Genomic DNA, 17876 nt, shown 5'->3' on the forward strand with positions numbered 1-17876 from the left:
AACTCCTCCAGAGCAGTGAGGGATCGGGAAGCGGTGAGGGGAGTAGTTTGCTGACTCTTCTAGTGAATTGGGCGCTTCCAGCAACCCTCCCCGTTGCTCCTCACTACCCCCCCGCCCACCCCCTATCCCCCAATCCCCGCTTTGCTCACGCCCACCGCCTATTCACGACTAACCTCTACGTGAGCAAGACCTAGCAACACAGCCAGCCGCACCCTCCCTCCTCCTCCCCTTCCCCCCACCACCCCGCCCCGGGGCCTCTGCTGTCATCCCTTCCTCCTTCGCCAAGCCACCCCCAAGGCCCGTGAACACTGAAATCCCCTAATTTTGCAGACTTGTGACATATCCCTGCTTTTCCTTGGGGAGTCACCTCTGCGCCTCCGCGTGGACCAGCAAAAGGGCGGACTAAGTCCGAGAGGGGGCCTGCGGTTCCACGGTCTCCTTCCTCTTGCCTCCCGCCACCAACCCCCCCCAGCCTCCTCCAAACCGCCTCGACCTCCCGCCGGGTCGTTCGCCCCGGGGCGCCAGGCTGACACCCTACCGGGAAGCAGGACTCTCGGCCCTGGGGCGCCTTTGCCCAGCCGCCGCACCACCCCAGGTCTCCCCTGCGTCCCCGCGCCCCCGCCCCCGCCCGTGGCACCGCTGGGAACCCTGGGAGGTGTAGTTTTGCGCCGCTCTCGGCAGGGGCGCGGCCAGCTAGGCCTGCGTGCCTTCCCCACCGTCGCGTGTCCCGCTCCCGGGTAGGAGTCTTCGGACCCACCAACCTCGCTGCGGCGGAGCCCTCGAGCGCCAGAGGGGCTCGTCAGTGCGCTGGCCGCTGGAGCCGGCAGTTTCCAGCAGATCTTTGCCCTCCGGCTTTACACAACCCACTTAACCTCTGCAAAACACCCATCTTGTAAGATTGCCCAGGAGAGCATGGGCTCAGGACCTGATGCGAGGTGGCGTGTCTCTGTAAAGGGTGCTGCTGCACTCCCGGCCTGGCAGGGTTGCCAAAGGCAATTCAGCCCCTGGAGGTGGGTTTGGGCCTAGGGCCTGGATGTGTTGATCCCCCCAAAGCCCCCTCCCCCAAGCCCACAAATTTCTCCCACGCATATTTGGGGCAGGACCTGAGGTGCCCCCTCCGAGTTCCCCTCATTGCTTCTGGCTATCCACAAACACACTCTCCATTTACTCAGAAATATCTGATATTTATTTCCCAACTTTTGATAATTTTTTTTTTTTTTTTTTTTTTTTTACAAATTGAATAAATGGAATGAAGGGGAATAAGTGGGACCCCACACCTGGGCTTAGGCTCCCGATGAGAGAGGTGACAGTATGAAAACTTCTCACACACAACTCCTGGCCTGCTGTCCTAACCTCTCCCATCAACCTTACCTAAGACTGAGGTGGGGCTTTTTGAGGATGTGGGGTTCCCCCCTAAAGGGGACTCCGGGCATCCTGTTTCAGGCCCTGAGCCGTGTCAGGCTGGGAGCCAATGTGGGCCCGGATGTGGCGCCGCCTCCGCCTCTCCTGCCTGCGGGCCAGCTGTCGCAGTTGTCTCCGAATGACCCACAGTATCAGGTACACTTCCCGCAGCATCTCAGCTTCCGACGACGTATCCACTGGGGACCCAGACCTCATTTGGGAGGAAATGGAGGTAGAACTCACAGATGACTATGAAAGAGAGAGAAATGTGCATAAGTAGCTTGGTCTAGGGAGAAACCGCTGCTGGAAGCACTGCCAGATAAACAGCAACCGCCTTTCTAGTTCCACCTCCTCCATCGGACCTCGCTCAGGCACTGCCTCCTTCAGGAAGCCTTCCCAGACTGCATTGGATGGTCTTTGTCTCCACCCTTATGTTTGGCCCATCTTGTGACATTTCGTACACTATTTGTTCTGTGCACCTGTCTGCCTTCTACACTACAATGTGAGCTCCTGAAAGACAGGGACCATGTCTGACTCACCTTGGAGTCCTCACTAGGGCTTCATGGGGATTGTGTTCAAATGAAGGTCAGAATGGCACCCGATCTCTATCTCCAGTCCAGAGCTCCCTCCTCACCTCCAGGCCTGTATATCCCACTGCCTCCTAGATACCTCCGTGCAGATGTCCTACTGGCATCTCAACTCATCTTGTCCCAATGCCCTAAACTCCTTACTTGCTCCCCTGAGTGTGCTCTTGCTCCTTCATTCTCCATCCCAGTGAATGGCTCCAGCCTGCTCTGACTTCTGTCTCTCTCCCTTCACCATCATCCAGTCAACCAGCTGGTGCAACAATTCTACCTCTTAAAAAAATTGTTTTCTAATTTTCTTAATGTTTATTTATTTTTGAGAGACAGAGAGAGACAGAGCATGAGTGGGGGAGGGACAGAGCAGGGTGGGTAGACCCAGAATCTGAAGCAGGCTCCAGGCTCCGAGCTGTCAGCACAGAGCCCGATGCAGGGCTCGAACTCACAAGCCGTGAGATCATGACCTGAGTGGAAGTTGGACACCCAACCGACTGAGCCACCCAGGTGCTCCCCCCAAAAAAAATCTTTAATGTTTATTTTTGAGAGAGAGAGAGAGAGAGAGAGAGAGAGCGCTCATGTACAAGGCAGAGGAGGGGCAGAGAGAGGGAGACAGAGGATCCGAAGCAGGCTCTGTGCTGACAGCAGACAGCCCAATGCAGGGCTTGAACTCAAGAACCACGAGATCATGACCTGAGCCAAAGTCAGACACTTAACTGACTGAGCCACCCAGGTGCCCCAACAGTTCTACCTCTTAAATATCCTGCCTCTCCTCTAGTCCTTTTCTGACCTGCTCTCTCCACAGGGCAGCCAAGTGAACTTTATTATTATTATTATTATTATTATTATTATTATTATTATTATTATTAAATGCTGTAATACTTCATTTAAGGCCAAAATAAATTGGTTTGGTAGTGATCTAGACACTTCCCTTTTTATTATTTTTTATTTTTAAATATTTTATTTATTTATTGGGGGATGAGGGGCAGACAGAGAGAGGGAGAGAGAATCCCAAGCAGGCACCACACTATCAATTCAGACCCCAATGCAGGGCTCGATTTCACGAAATATGACATCGTGACATGAGCCAAAATCAAGAGTTGGATGCTTAACCAACTGCACCACCCAGGCGCCCACAGGCACTTCCCTCTTTAAAATTAAGTTTCTGACTTTGAGATAATTATAGTCACATGCAATTGCAAGAAATACCAGAGTCCTCAGATATTCTTTACCCAGTTTGCCCTAATATTAAAATCCTGCAAAACCACAGTATCATAGTCAGGATACTGACATCCATAGTCCACTGATCTTATTCATATACCTGCTCCCCCACCTGTTGCTTGTACTTATTTGTGTGTGTGTGTGTGTGTGTGTGTGTGTGTGTGTGTGTGTTGAATTCTACCTGATTTTATCTCACATACACAGGTTCACCTATCGAACTGCCACAGTCAACATACGGAACATTTCTATCATCACAAGAATTCCTCATGTTGCCATTTTATAAACAACCTACCTCCCCGCCACCTCCGCCCCCCCCCCCCCCCCCCGCCAAACCCTCATCTCTGGCAAGCACTAAACCAGGAATCGAGTCTTCATTTCTACAATTTGTTATTTCAAGAGTGACATATAATACAAATAGAATTATACAGTATAGCTATAACCTTTGGGGATTGGTTGTTTTCACTCAGACTAATTCCTGAGACTCATCTACTTCAATAATTTATTTCTTTTTATGGCTGAGAAGTAGTCCACAGTATGGATATATCACAGTTTAACCGTTCATCCAGTGAAGGACACTGGGGTTGGTTTGGGCTGTTATAAATAAAGCTGCTAGGAACCTTTCATGTAGAGATTTTTGTGTGCACATAGTTTCATTTATCTAGAATAAATGCCCAAGAGTACAATTGCTTGGCATAAGATAATTACATGTTCAGTTTCATAAGAAACTATCCAACCGTTTCCAGAATAGCTACCACATATGACAGCAGGCAAGCTTTCTAAATTAAAATCTGATCGTACAAGGGCTCCCATTGCTCTTAGGGTCAAAGCCAAACTCCACAGATGGCCACTCACTCTGCCTTGCACAAGTTGGCCCTTGGCCCTAGGATTGCCCATACCCATCACCTTGGGCCAGCACCTCCCTACCCCAGCCCACTTGCTATTCTGTCTTCATGGAACGCTCCCCCCACTCCCTCCTCAACCCACCTGAGGCAGGCCCAATCCTTCAGGCCTCAGTTTCACCCTGTCTTCTTCTAGGAAGGCCTTCCTTGACTTCCCAGGTCTGGATGAGATGTCCCTTCCCTGGGCTCCCGCAGACCACTGACCTCCCATGTCACACCCTTAAGACACTGAACCCGCAATGCCTATGACCTTGTCTGTAGCTCCCTTGGCTCCCTTAGTCCTGTTCACCTTGTATTCTCGGTTGCCTGCCTCAGTGCCTGGCACTTAGGAAAGGCACACAAAATAAATGCTGAACAAGTGATGGGGGTGAGGAATGAGTCATAGAGGCTCTGGGAGGGTGGGAGGACCACTGGGAACTAGGGAAATATGGTGCTAACCTTCCAGCTGCACATTTGCCAGCCGCTCTGCAGGGCCGAGACCATGAGCATGGAGACAGACTTGACAGCTGTCCGGGGCAGCTGCAGCAGGGATCGGGCCCTATGACCCGGCTCCACCTTAGCCCTATCTGTTGCTTTGGCCAACTCGCAGACATCAGCCACCTCGGGGGACTCCACCATCTTGGAAATCTTAGCCTCTTTGCAGGGCTCAACCAACTTGAAAGTCTCAACCACCTTGGGAGTCTTCTCCACCTTCAATACACTTTTCTGGGAATCATGGTGTTCCAAGAAGGTTGACTTAGCTTTTTGTTTCCAGAAGAAAACCTAAGAACCAAGACAGGGAGAGGAAAGACAAGAGGGGCACAGTGGTCGGCAGAAAGGCAAGCACAGAAGGAAAGGGGCAATAGGTGTCCCGGCCTCCTCCCCAGATGGGTTCCCGTGACCTCCAGGAGCAGCACCTCCAACCCCAGCATGTCATGAGGATGGAGCATTCTCTGAAACTCACCCAGCAAGTAATCTTTCGCCAAATCCATCGGAAGAACCTCATAACCACCGCCATTTCTCCCAATACACAAGCACCAAGTAGGGGGCAGGACAAGCATTTGGTACAAAGGGTGGAGGGGACCAGGCTGCAGGCCAGTGGCCACCACCTAAGGGGTCTCTTGGAAGCTTCAAGTGCAGCCAAGAAGAAAGAAATGGAGAATCTAGGGGGAAAACTTTCGCCGACAACTCATCCTAAGCCTTTCCTCCCCTCCCTGAGACAGGGAGAGGAGTCAAAGTGGATGAGAACTCAGAGGAAGGCAGAGTTCTAGCCCATTGTGAGAGCCTACCTACTCCTGACCCCACCCCCCGAGGCCCTTCCAGGATCCCTGGAACCAATCCTGGAGCCCTCAGTTCTCCTTCCCCCAGGTCCAGGGAAGGGAAGCTAACATTTATTGAGCACCTGATACTCACTGGGCATTTCCCAGGTATGATGTCATGCAATCATCACAGCAACCCTTCCGGTAGGTATTACTGTCAGAGCCATTTTACCCGTAGTGAAGCTGAGATTCAGAAAAAAACAAAGAACCTGCCCAAGGTCATAAATGCAGGGAGCCAAAGGGTGGGAAGTCCAACCTGGGTCGGCCTCCAGTGTCCCACTCTCCCTCCACAGGTCCCCTTTAGTCTGGGGTCAGGGTGCTCTGAGACAGTTGGCTGCTGCTTCTCCCCCTTCCCCACTAGATGGGGTCCTTCTCTCTACCTGTCTCTGCAGCCTGGGATGGGAGCCCAGCCCAGGCTCTCAGGGAGGGGCCTGCTCACCCACAGGGCCCGTCCTCAGCCAGCTGGGGGTGGAAGCCACAGAGGCCAGCCAGGCCTGGCGAGGGCACCGTGCGCCCGGGGAGCCTGGCCCACACCCAGCGCTGAGACAAGGGGCCCATTCAGGGCCCCCGGCCCCGCCCCCAAGCCACCACCGGGATCCAGCCCGCAGAGGGGACACGCTGGGAAGCTGGGGGTGGATCCTGCACAATTACCAAAGGCCTCATTGTTTCCCTGCCCCCCCCCCAGCACGTGGGCTGACGCCCCCCTCCTCCCCCCTCCACTCCTTCTGTCTTGCCTGCCTGCCCCTTCCCAGGACCCAGGCCACTGGCTTCCCCACCCTCCCCTCACCCCCTTCCACAACTCTTTTTCCGACCACTCTGTCTGAGCCACATTCAAACCTTCCCAGTCTGCACAAGATCTCTAAGGGAGCCCACAGCCTCAGTCTTTCCCCCACGAGTGGAAATGCCACTGCAGGCCCCATCTGGACACAAGCAACGAGATGCCAACCTCCAGATTCAAGTTTCTTCGGATTTTTTTTAATTATAATTATTATTTTAATAACAACCTGAATCCCAGAACTCGCAGACTGTCCATATTCCCTCCCCTGGGCAGAGGAGAGGGGGTACTTTGAGGGAATGAGGTGGGGATGGGGTGTCTGCCAGGGAGACTCCAACGCCCCCAGCCATCTACTGCCAGGGGTCCCAGAACACTGACACCTCGGGAGGGAGGAGGGCTCCATCTAACACCCCATCCTGAAGCCCTCCCTCCTCCTTCAAGGCCTGGAGATGCCGCAGCTCAGTCCCTGGGCACTAGGGGGAGATTGAGGAAGAGTTGTGGGGGGCGGGGACAGGCCAATTCTGAGCCTTCAACTCCCATCCCCAGGGATCAGGAGGCATTAAAGCTGCATAGGAAGAGGGGGCAGGCAGCTGGCACAAGGCCTGGCAGCTGTGGGAGCCCCCAAAGGCACATTGTGAGGGAAGGGAGGCTCAGACGGAGGGCCCATTGGGCGCAGGGGGCCCAAGCCGCGGGACCCCCGAGGAAGGCAGCTGGGCCAGCTGCTCGGGGCTGGCCAGGGCACGCAGCAGTCCATTCTCCTGCTCCAGCGCGGCATTCCGCTCGGCCAGGTCTCGGATCTGCTCCTTCAGCACCTCCACCTCTTCCCGGACCGCAAACATGAGGTGGGACTTCACCAAGTCCTGGGGGCCCGGGACAGGCAAAGGGTCAGGGGTCCCAGGCCACCCCAACTGCCCAGTGCCTCCAGGGTCTGGGTGTGAGAGATGCCCCTGCTCCCAAATGATGAAGGACCACAGGAGAAGCAGCAAAGCAGGGAAGCGGTGGGGAAGGCAGGGGGCACGGAGCGGAAAGAGGGGACAGAGACAAAGTTAGGGCTTAAAGACAGAGATGGGGGCTGGGTCAGAGACCAAGGGAAATCAGGAGTTCAGGTGGAGACAGGAGGGGGTGAAGAACCCAAGGGAACCCAGCTGGGAGTCAGATGAGGAGCTGGAAGTTAGTATTCCCTAATGAGGACAGCAGAGGAGGGGCAGCAGGACATGAGCTGGGACCACCTGGGACCAAGATGGCTTCTCTTACCATGGCTTGTTCGATCTTGTTGTCAATGCCAACCAGGCTTCCGGAGCCGCTGGGGAGACACAGGGAGATGAGAGGTGAGGGGGAAGAGCAGGTGCCAAACCAGGTGTCTGGACACCGCAGCCAGCTGCCCTATGGGTCCTTCTCAGAGCAGGCTCTGGCCTCCTCCACAAGCCCCATTCACTGCAGCCTCCCACCCACACCCCTGTCTGTACCTGTGACAGTAGAGAATCAGGGAGAGGAGGGTTTTGTCCATCCCCCGGCGGGGTGAGGGCCGCTGTCCAGGCCCCCCCAGGCCCCGGTGAGGCGGGGGTGCAGATGCCCCTCGGATGGGGGATGCTCCCCGAGGAGAGCAAGGAGAGGAGACACAGCCCCTTTTCCGGGGAGGCCCTGGAGCCATTCCCACCACTCGGGTCTCATACGATGACACCAGGGACTTGACAGAGATGCCTGGCTGGGCCATTCCCAAGGGAAAGGGCTTTAGGCAACCCCCAGAGGGAGAGGGCTGTATCAGATGGACTGCCTGGGGGGCTCAGAGCCCCCCGGGGCAGAGCGGGGTCTGGCTGGTGCCAGGCAGACGGAAAGGAGACAGTGCCTAGGGGGTGCTGGTCTGAAAGATATACACCGCCCCCCAGGGCAAAGCCTGGCTGCTATTGGCTCCTCAGGGACACGGGGACCCCCTCCCACCAACCTCCATGGTGGGCGGGAATTCCCAGACACGGTCAGTGCCAATGTCCCCTTCTCACCCTGGCACCAATCCCAGAGCAGAGGGAAGGGGGCAGGCTGAGGGAAGTCAGCTGGTGGGCTGGGTCGGGGGAGGGACTCTGGGGCCTGAGGCTTGGGTCAGAGAGGGGTGTGAAGGGTGAGGGACAGCCTGGCCTAGGGAGACGTCCCCACTTCTCCACCCATCCCATCCCCTCTGAACTAACACTGGTCTCCCTCAAGCCCTCAGCTCCACTCTGCTGGGATGGGGGTGGGTGGTGTGGTGCTTCGGATTAACTTGTCATCTTCCTTGGACTTGTAAGCACCCCCTGCCCCAGACACAAAGCCCACATCATGGGTGACCCTGGGGCCTGGCCAGAAGGTCTCTGAGGGAGAAGAATGGAAAGGTTACCAAAGCAATGAAAACAGAGCCCTGATAAACAAGCACAGCCTATGGATCTGGAACCGGGGTCTCGGGTCTGGGGTCTTGGAGGGAACAAAGACTTGAGGGGAGGTGGGAAAGTGAGGCTGGAGATGGGACATGGAGAATTGGAGCAAGGGTTTCGAAGGCCCTTGGGAGCCAATGATAGGGGAGAGCAGACCTGGCTGCAGTTTGTTAAGCGGCCACCAGAGGTCGACTCAGGCCTGGCCGAACGGTTCCAGGGCCGGCCTCAGGATCCCTCAAGCAAGTCTTGCCCCTCTGAGGCCAAGGGAGGCCAAGAGTCTGCACAAGTCTTTCCGCCTCGCCCTATCCCCCAAGTCTCCCTCTTGTCACCACTTGGGTCTCAGCCTCCTGCTTCATGCCCTAGCTCATGACCCGCACCTGACCAATCTCTCCCTCAGCCACCTCAGCCCTGGGGCCACCTCTACACCCAGGCCCGCCCCCCCTTGTGCTGCAGGATCACCCATGATCCTGTCCTCCAGCCCTCAAGCTTTGCCCCCCTCAGAGTGGGTGATCTCAACATGCGGCATCCTGCACTCCTGTGCTCCGGTTGCAAGCCCTTTCTCCTGACGGTCGGTTCCAACTCGCTTCCCTGTGGGGGGAATTAGCACTCAATTCAAGGTGACCCTTGGATGAGGCCCTGCAGCCAGGAAGGGAGCACAAGGGAGCTGGGAATTTTCCATTTCCTGTCCAAGCTCTGGGTGCAGAAGGCGCTGACAGGTGGAGTAACCAAGGGGGTGACAGGGCCTGAGAGAGCAGGACAGGGTGGGATGGGCGAAGGACACCAGGGACTCCTGGGGTTGGGGGGACAGGACAAGTTTAAGAGTGGAGGGTGAGCCAGCCAGCTGGAGAGCCATGGCAATTTTCAAGCTATTTCAATCTGAGACACCTGGGTGGAGCCTGGGCCACCACAGGTCACCGCCCCCTGCCCCCCTCCCCAGTACACACAAGACACACAGAGACCAAAGAGGGGAAGATTCACAGGAATAGGAACACTGGCCTTGCTTGGCGGACACTCAGGTAAAGATGCCAAGTAAGTTGTTTGTTCTTGCCAGAAATAAAGGAATAATACAACAATAAACATTTGTTGGCTGATAGATGACTATCTCCTGTTTGTCTAGTGCCGGAGAATTTTTGACAGCACTTTCCACTGTCACATTCTAACGTTAATACTTCAAGGGACCAGGACTCTGGCCGGCAACCCAAACGCTCCCCTTGAGAGCGCCCAGAGCAAGCAAGCTGCAGGCACTGTGCCGGAACCCCTGGGCAGGGCCAGGACCAGGAAGCTTGAAGTTAGCTGGGTGGGATCAGCCCCCACCACAAACCCAAAAGGCGACTGTGTGAATTAGAACAAAATGCTCCCCTTTTCAAGACACTTAGTGCCATCTTTCAGAAAACTCACATGACTTCCAAGTTTCGACGACAGTGATTTCAAATGTGAGTGGCGCCCCCTGGGGTTGTGCATGCATGGTATGCACAACTGGGGACTCTGGCTCTGTGGGACCCTTGGGTCTTGGGGCAAGGACAGCCCTAGAGGCTGGTCTTCCTTTTTGAAGGTCAAATGAAACATCCTCAAAATGAGGACCAGATGAAGAAGCGGGACACCTGGAAGAGGTGGAAAGGTTCTGATTCTGGGGACAAGGGCCAGCTCTACTCCCTAGCTATGTTCGGAGGAGCCCGCAGGGGATGGGCCTGAGGCCAACAAAGTGGCATCCGGCTGCCCTCTCTATACTCCCTCCCGGATCTGTGGTGCCTTTGGGGTGGGGCCAGGCCAGAGTGTGTGTGGAGGGGGGCAGGGGGGTTGGCTCCTTGCCCAGCTTGGGAGAGCTGTCCCTGCCTCTGTCCTGGAGAGAAAGGGCATCCTAGAGAGGGCTGCCTCCTCCTCTTCTCTTGGGACATAGGCATCCCAGTAGGAGAGTGGAGAATGTGGCTTTGGGGTCAGACCCAGGCTCCGAATGCAGTCCTGTCACTAGCTCGGTGACCTTGAGTAGGTTTCTAAAACCTTTCTTCTCTGAGTCTCAGTTTCTTCATCTGGAAAGTGGGGATCATGGGGTTGCTTTAGTGAGGTGAGAGGTAGCACCTGACCCAACAGAGGCACTAGATAAATAAATGTACTTTTTCTTTCCCAAGTCCCTGGGATTCATTCCCTATAATGCCTGGAATCCCCATGCAGGCCATCAACCCACACATTCCCTCATCCACCCAACTATTTATCCATCTATCCACTTATTCAAGTACCTTCCAACTGCCAGGCCCTGTTGTGGACACATGGTTCTTGCCACCCAGCAGTACATGAGCAGTCTGAATTCACCAGGCACCCTCTGTTCTCCCATCCCCAGATTCTGAGATTGGCAGGCACCCCCCATTCCCCATCTGAGATCCAGGCACTCAACTCCCCAGCCCACTTTCTCTTTGAAAGGGAGGTTCCATGCCTCTCAGACCCTGTTCTCCTGCCAGCTCTGGGCACACCAGAGAGGTGAGGTGGGGGCCACATGGCTCATCCCAGGGGACCAAGGGGAATGGCCCAACCCAATCCTACTGGCCCAGCAGGGTGGGGCAGGAGAGGGGCTGGGCTGGGCCAGGGCCCCAGAGGCTTGGAGTGGAGCAGGATAAAGTGAAGCCTGGGTGCCTGACCGGTCAGACTGGGGTGTGGGGAGGGAGTGGGACAGAGGGAGGGAGGGAGGGGACAAGCCAAAAGAATAGAGCTGAGGAGGCTCCTGGAGGCAGAGCCCTCTAAGAAGGAGAAGTAGGAGGTTGGTTCTGAAATCAACATGGGTGGGGAGGGACAGGGAGCCCTCATGCCAGGGAACCTCCCAGTGGGAGGGAGTAAGGGTGGGAAGCTCTGAGAATAGCAGCCATGGGGGCAGGTGACTCCCCGGCCCTGGCCAACCTCACACCTCACCTCATACATTCCTGAGAGCGGGGGAGCCCAGAAGCAGCAATGCCCTGCCCCACTGTGTCCCTCACTCTGGAGGAGCCACCACCAGGCCCCTCGCCCTCCATCCCACTGGCTCCTGGCCACCCCTTCTCTTTCCTCTCTGCCTCCCGCCTCTCCCCAAGGCCACAAGCCCTTTTCTTTGGTGAGACTTAGTCCCTGATTCGGGGTGGGGTGGCGCCATGAAAGACACAAGCAGGCAGGAGAGACTCTCTTCTAGAATAGGTCTCCCCATCACCCATAAAACTCAAGGCTAAGCCCCACCCCTTATTTCCTTCCAAACAGGAAGTCCCTCCCCCCAGAGCCTCAAACAGGAAGTCCCACTCCTCCCTCCAAAATAAAAGTGGTGACTCCCCAGCCTTTCTATCAGTCCCCAGCCAGAAGGGAGCTGCGTGCCTATCTGACTCGCAATTTCGTTCCTCCCTTTTCAGCTTGCTGACATTCCTATGTTGAAACCTGGCCCTCGAAACAGGAAGTTCTGCCCACCGTGCCGCCAAACTGAACGTACATTCTCCCCTGAAGGGCAAACTCCTGCAGATCCTGCTCTCCTGTGCCTCCCCTGTGCCCCACAGCCATCCTCTCCAGATTCTGGCTTGGTGGCTGCAGGGAGGACTCAGCCCTCCTGGTGTTCCGAGCACAGAGAGCAGAACCTCAGGGACGTGCTTTCTTGGCACTAGAAGTCCTAGGATCCTAAAGTAGTGTACACAGTGTCTAAGGATGTTACCTCCAAAGGCTGGCGTTCCATTCTCCTCAGTACGGAGAAGGAGGTGGGAACCCGGAGGAGACCCACTCCCTATTTGCCTCTCCAGCGCACTTGCCAGTAAATTCTTAGGGTTGGCCAAATGATCGCTAAATCTGCAAGAGCTCTGGAATTTGACAACAATGACTCCCTTCAAACTCTAAAAAAAAGTCTACGATTTGACAATCCTAAGCCAGGGAGTCCCACCCAGCTCTCTCCACAGAGAGGGAGTGGGTCCCAAATCAACTTTGCCCAGTGGTTGTGCCCAGGCCAGGTTTCACTGTTGAAGAGGTCCTCTCCAAGTTCAACTTGGGGGAAGGACACCTACCAGGCAGTTTCATGCAGTTGGCCCAGGTGCTGGGTGGAGATCCAGAGCCCACCTACCTATCATCATCGCTGTCCAGGTGGCCACTGATGGCCAGCATGGAGCGGGCCAGGCTGAGGCTCTGGGCTGCTGCTGCTCCAAAGGGGTCTGGAGACTTGTGAACCAGACTGGCATCGGGGAACAAGTAAAGGGCTGGGGAGCCGGGGCGAGAGTCGAGTGGGGGCACCTGGAGGCAGAGAGGTAGGAATCATCACATCAAGAGCAAGAAAAGAACCGGCCACCTTACAGCTTGCCTAGTAGTCTTCCTCATCTCTCCCCACATACATCCGTTCTCTTCCGAGGACCCAGGAGTCCTGACCCAAAGCCCTTCTCTCGCGCCCAGGTCTGGTGGAGGCATTAGGCAGGTATCAGAGGCAAGGGAAACAGTGTGCATCCCTAAGACTGGGTGTGAGTAGCTTCCAAAAAGTGGCTCACGGGGTACTAGAGTACTAGAGAGGGGGTCTGGCAGGCACTCCAGTACCCTTCCACCAGCTGAACCAGGACCCCCCAATCAGAGGCTAGTCGGAGAGTGTCTGGGCCTTCTGTCATCTGACTTACTAAAGCAACTCAAATGTCACTTCCTCAGAGAGGCAGTTCCCCATCACTGGACTAGTGAATTCCACTGAACTGTTCTATGTGTGTTTTTTTGTTTGTTTGTTTTTTTTATAGCACCTAATAGTATCTGAAATTAAAGTATTTTTGCCTCCCTGCTACTAAAAGGTAAGCTCTAGAGGGTAGAGCTTATAGTTTGTTCAATAACTATTTGTAGAATGAATGAATCCTCAGAAACTGGTCCTCCCCCCCCCGCCCCCCCCCCCCCCATCTTTTCTAGTCTCTACTCTCAAACTTCTCAGATTCAGGTGAGGTTCTGCTCCTGCACTGGGCCCTGGGGGTGGGGGGAGCGGTTAGGTTTCGGAGATGGGGGGGGAGGTGGAGCCTGGGCATGGACCCACACAGCCCAACAGGCGCTGGGGGTGGCTGCAAAAGGGCGGGGGCCACAGGAACAAGACGCCTCTGTGAGGCCCCAGGAGGCCCCTGCTTCTCGGAAAAGCCAAGAACAGAGAGTCCAGAGTGGTTAGAAGGACACAGCAGAGGAAGGGGGCCCAGGTGGTGTCCCCCCGCCCTCCTCCCAGCCTCTCTCCTGAGAGAGGGGAGCCAGACTTCGGGGCACGTGCACACAGGATGTGGGTTGAGGAGAGGGGTCTGGGGGCACTAAGGACAGACGGGCAGGGTCTGCAGGTCCAAGGGAAGCTTGGCCAGGGCTTAATGACAGAGGGACTGGGGCAAAGGGGACTTGCTTTGTAACAGCATGGGGACAGGGACCAGTAAAGGAAACAGCATCTTCTCCCCTGGAGTAAGAACTGACTCAAGAAAAGTAGGGGGCGCAGCATGAGAGATGTGAGCTTGAGGCCAGGAGGGGGTGGGGGAGCCGGTCCTGACCGGTCCTGACAGGGCCCAGACATCCAGTCCCAGGTTATTTTTATACTGTGGTTTGTGCCCAAGGCCAGGAAGGGGGAAAAGTTCTCATTCTCACACTCCCTGCCTTTTCTTCTGCAGTCCAAGGTGTTATTTTCTCCTTCAGGACAGACACATCCATCCCCCACACCCCTGGCTGCCCACCCCCACCCCAGGGACCCAAGCATCCTGCCCCCCAGCCCAGACTTGTTCCTCTTTTGGAGACAGGAAGCAGAAAGAGCAAAGGATTTAACTCTCTCTGGGCTGCTTCCTGCTTTTCTCCCATTCCCCAGTGGCCACCCCCAGTTATCAGTCGTGGAGAGGCCTAGATGCAGGGTCCCAAGACACACAAGTCAGCCAGGGAGACAGTGGGACGACCACTTTCTACCCCTCCCTGCCAACCTCGGCAGCTCCCAGAGGCCCAAGCACCCAGCCCCACTTAGGACCTCCACCCTCAATGCCTCAAGACAGAAGGTAAGGGCCAAAGTGAGGAGGCTACATCTCTGTGATGGAGAGACAGGACTTGGCTATTAGGAAACGGAGACCTGGGCCAAAGGTAACAAATTAAAGGCTAAAGAGAAAGAAAGAAGGTGCAGAATGTAGGGGAAGAAGGAGCCTGAGAAAGAAAAGAAAGGCTGTGTGGGGAGAAGGATGGGCTTCCCAGGGAAAGGGCAGGAAGAGAAAAGAGAGGCTACCTGATGGGACAGACAGGTGGGGAGAGGGTGGCATGGAGGTGGAGGCAGGAAGGCCCAGGCTGGGGACCCAGGCTGAGATGGGCAAGCACCACCCCTCAGGTGTCTCCCCCACCCCAGAACCCAGCTCTTACCTGCCCCATCTCCTCTGGAGCGACCAACTCCATCCTCAGCCGCAGGGCTCCATCCTTTGACCGGGACAGGGGAGGGGTCCCTGTTGCTGAGCCCCCAGCCTCCGCTTCCACCCTCAGGGATGGCAGGGGCGTGGCAGCCCGGGATGGGCCCGCGCTATCCCCAGTCCGGGGCTCTGGGGGGCGCTGCTGGGGTGGGGAGGCTGACAGTGGGGGTGTCTCCACCGTGGCCTTGCCAGGCATTGCCAGCTGGCCCAGCCCCCCGGTTAAGGAGCGGGCCTGAGGTCCAGGGGAGGTGGGGGGCGGACGGAGCCAGGAGGTGGGGCCCTGAGACAGGCCTGGCTGTGGAGTTGGGGCACCCAGGCCCAAGCTGGCCAGCTCCAACCTGGAATCCAGAGATCTGCCCCCAGTGCCTCCTGAGGCCCCTCGAATTCCCTCCAGGAGCCGGCCAAAGCCTGGGGGCTCCAGGTCTCTCTCGTAAACATCCACACACGTCCAACGGCCTCGGCGGTAAGGCTCTCCCAGGCCGTGGGGCAGCTTTACCACCCGGAAACGGGAGGCAGGGGCCCCAGGCGGTGGGGAGCCATTCCGGGGGGTGCTCTTGCCCCCCTGCTCGGGGTTGGGCTCCCCATTAGGCAGGCGGGGTGGGGGCCCAGTAGGGGTGGGCAAGGCAGGGGGCTCAGAACCCCCTGGGCTCCCTGGGCCCTCATAGTCCGTGGTGACGCTGGTGATTTGGAAACTACTCTTCTTCTTGCCCCCACTCATGGTCCCTGGGGCTAGGACTCGGCCAAGGTGGGCGGGGGTGCAGCTGGGGCTCCTCGAAGGGGCTCAGGCACCCCTGGAACAGGGGGGCCACATGGCGGGGGCATCAGGGCCCCTGGGGACATCTGGGTCCGACATGGCCGGAGGGCCCTGCAGGAACTGGGGGTGCTGGGTTGGTGAAGGGAGCACAGGGCAGGGGAGGCGGCAGGAGGTGGGGGCAGGGGCAGGTTTTTCCTGCCGCTGGCGCTGCCCAACTCCAGAGCTGAGTTTGCAAACTGGAAAAAGAGAGAGAGAGAGAGAGAGAGAGAGACTGTGAGAAAGCAGTGGGCAGGCCACCTCTGGGGCTTCCTCTCTGGGGAGCAGAATGGGGGAGGAAGGGGAAACCGCCAGAGACCCAGAGACAAAGAGACAGAGACGAAAGAGACCAGGAGATCCCAGCAGTCCCACAGAGTAGGAAGAGGCAGCCCAGACCCAAAGTTGGGCATTTCTTCCCTGGGATTCAAACTCGCAAGACCCAGTTACCCGAGGGCGGGGGGCTCCAGAGCCTTGGTTGAGCAGGGGTGAAGCAGTTTTTCAGCCTGGCCCCGCCGCTGAGAGGCCTCTGCCGGGTGTCCGGGCCCCCGCACCCCAGCTCCCCCATCCCTGGGGCAGGCCCTGCCCTGCTGCCCCAGCGCCCCGCCCAGCCCAGAGCCATACCTCTCGGCCTCGGCCACCGAGCTGGGCCGGGGGTCCCGGCCGCCTAAGATGTCGGGTTGTCCTTTCCCTGGGGCCTCTTGGCCCCAGCAGCGCGGGGGGCGCAGGCGGGAATCAGAGGCTGTCCAGTTCTCTTCGGGGACCGCACTTTGCCCCACAAGGCATCTCGGTAAAAAGTTTGCTCTCCGGAAAAGAAGGATCCCCCGCCTCCTTGGTGGAACCCAGGCGCGGCCTCTGAAGCCCCAAGGGTCTCCAGACCGGTGCGGGAAGAGGCGGCTCTGCCCCCCCCCCCGCCCCCCGCCCCCGATCCTCCAGGTGGAGCCGCCTGGGTGGTTGGGGCGAGTGGGTCTCCCAAAACTCCTCCGCGTGGCACGGCTGGGTCTCTCTTCGCTTCTCGGCTCCTCTCGGTTCTGTCTCTCTGCCTTTCTCTTTCTGGGCTGTTGACAACCCCCACACCAGGAAGTCCTGCCTCCTCGGGCCTGCTGACTGCTCCTCTCCTCCTCCTCCTCCTCCTCCTCCTTCCCCTCTTCCTCCCCTTCCTCCGCCCTCACTGCCTCCTGGGGCTCCTGGCCAGCTGGCCCGGGGCCAGGCCTGCCAGCACCGCTGCTGGTGGAGTTGCTGCTGCTGCGGCGGCGGCGGCGGCGGCGGCTGCTGCTCCCGGGGCCCCCAGAACCGGCTTAACCCCACACCTGCTGGGCCGTAGCCCAGCGCTTCCTCGGAGGGAGGGGCTGCGGAGGGCGGAGAGAAAGGGGAGGAGCTTGCGGGTAGGCCAGGGATTCCCTTACTTGTAGGCACTTGCTGCCATTGGCCTACCGATCCACAGAAGAGTGGGAAGGAATTTACCCGGGAGTCTACTGGGTGCCACCCCATAAGCACCCAGTCAGTGTTTGGGTGCTGCTGCAGCTGTTAATGTATCTTTACTGGTTTCTACAGTAACGGTATGAGGAAGGTCCCGTTACCCTTCTCTGTCCTTATTTTAAAAAGTGGATTATTATGACAATCTGCAAACATGCCCCCAAGTAGAGAGAATGTGATAAAGTCCCAGGTACCCATCATGCAATTTCCACAATGATCAACTCACAACCAACCTTGGTTCATCTATACTCCCAATATCTTCTGTTGCATTGTGCTGGAGTATTTGAACCAAACCCCAGGCACCGTAGTATTCCTCTTTTTGGATGTGGATATTGAGACCCTGGAGGTTCAGAAGGCTGTCAGTGGTGCAGCTGGGACATCCTGCACACTCAGGTGTGCCCTTGTCTGGCCCTCCCGTGGAGAAACAAAGATGTGCTCAGAAAGGTGCCCACTTGGACTTGCACTTTCTCTCCAACCCTGGTCACATATACATGTGTGCGTATGCACACACAGCTACCCACACAGATGCACCTGAAGACAAACCCAGGGGGCCTAAAGCACCCCACCTCTCCCATCCCCTCCCTCCTTCGCCATGGAGAATCCTCACACAGGCTTGAAGGGTTTACTGAGTGCTAGGTGTGAAAAAATAAGCCCCCAACCGCCATTTTCTCTTTTTTGGCACC

At 57.0% G+C, this 17876-nt stretch overlaps 2 protein-coding genes and 1 long non-coding RNA gene across 4 annotated transcripts in view; 1 reads left to right on the forward strand and 2 right to left on the reverse strand.

Moving 5' to 3' along the window:
* SPACDR (sperm acrosome developmental regulator) overlaps nucleotides 1–5452 on the reverse strand; it is an 18576-nt gene extending 13124 nt beyond the window's left edge. The window contains exons 1-3 of the mRNA XM_086691825.1: nucleotides 5043–5452; nucleotides 4538–4861; nucleotides 539–1650 (exon numbers count right to left, since the gene is read on the reverse strand). Coding sequence (XP_086547951.1) covers nucleotides 1414–1650; nucleotides 4538–4861; nucleotides 5043–5096 — 615 coding nt within the window. The 5' untranslated portion in view covers nucleotides 5097–5452 and the 3' untranslated portion in view covers nucleotides 539–1413. The remainder of the gene's footprint in view (nucleotides 1–538; nucleotides 1651–4537; nucleotides 4862–5042) is intronic.
* On the forward strand, nucleotides 5427–6566 carry LOC147572927 (uncharacterized). 2 transcript variants are annotated; one of them, XR_015245365.1, is made up of 2 exons: nucleotides 5427–5541; nucleotides 6083–6566. It is a non-coding gene; the product is annotated as an uncharacterized LOC147572927 (long non-coding RNA). The 2 variants fall into 2 exon arrangements; XR_015245364.1 differs by having other exon boundaries at nucleotides 6243–6566.
* On the reverse strand, nucleotides 6351–16847 carry TSC22D4 (TSC22 domain family member 4). The gene is made up of 5 exons (XM_086691823.1): nucleotides 16342–16847; nucleotides 14887–15920; nucleotides 12626–12792; nucleotides 7427–7475; nucleotides 6351–7032 (listed from the first exon to the last, which is right to left on the reverse strand). The coding sequence occupies exons 2-5, from the start codon at nucleotides 15646–15648 to the stop codon at nucleotides 6823–6825; spliced, it is 1188 nt and encodes a 395-aa protein (XP_086547949.1). The 5' UTR covers nucleotides 15649–15920; nucleotides 16342–16847; the 3' UTR covers nucleotides 6351–6822.
* Between the last annotated feature and the right edge of the window lie 1029 nt (nucleotides 16848–17876).

The sequence above is a fragment of the Puma concolor genome, chromosome E3 (assembly GCF_028749965.1).
Source record: "Puma concolor isolate L17-30 chromosome E3, mPumCon1.1.hap2, whole genome shotgun sequence".
In the NCBI taxonomy this organism is placed as follows: Eukaryota; Metazoa; Chordata; class Mammalia; order Carnivora; family Felidae; genus Puma; species Puma concolor.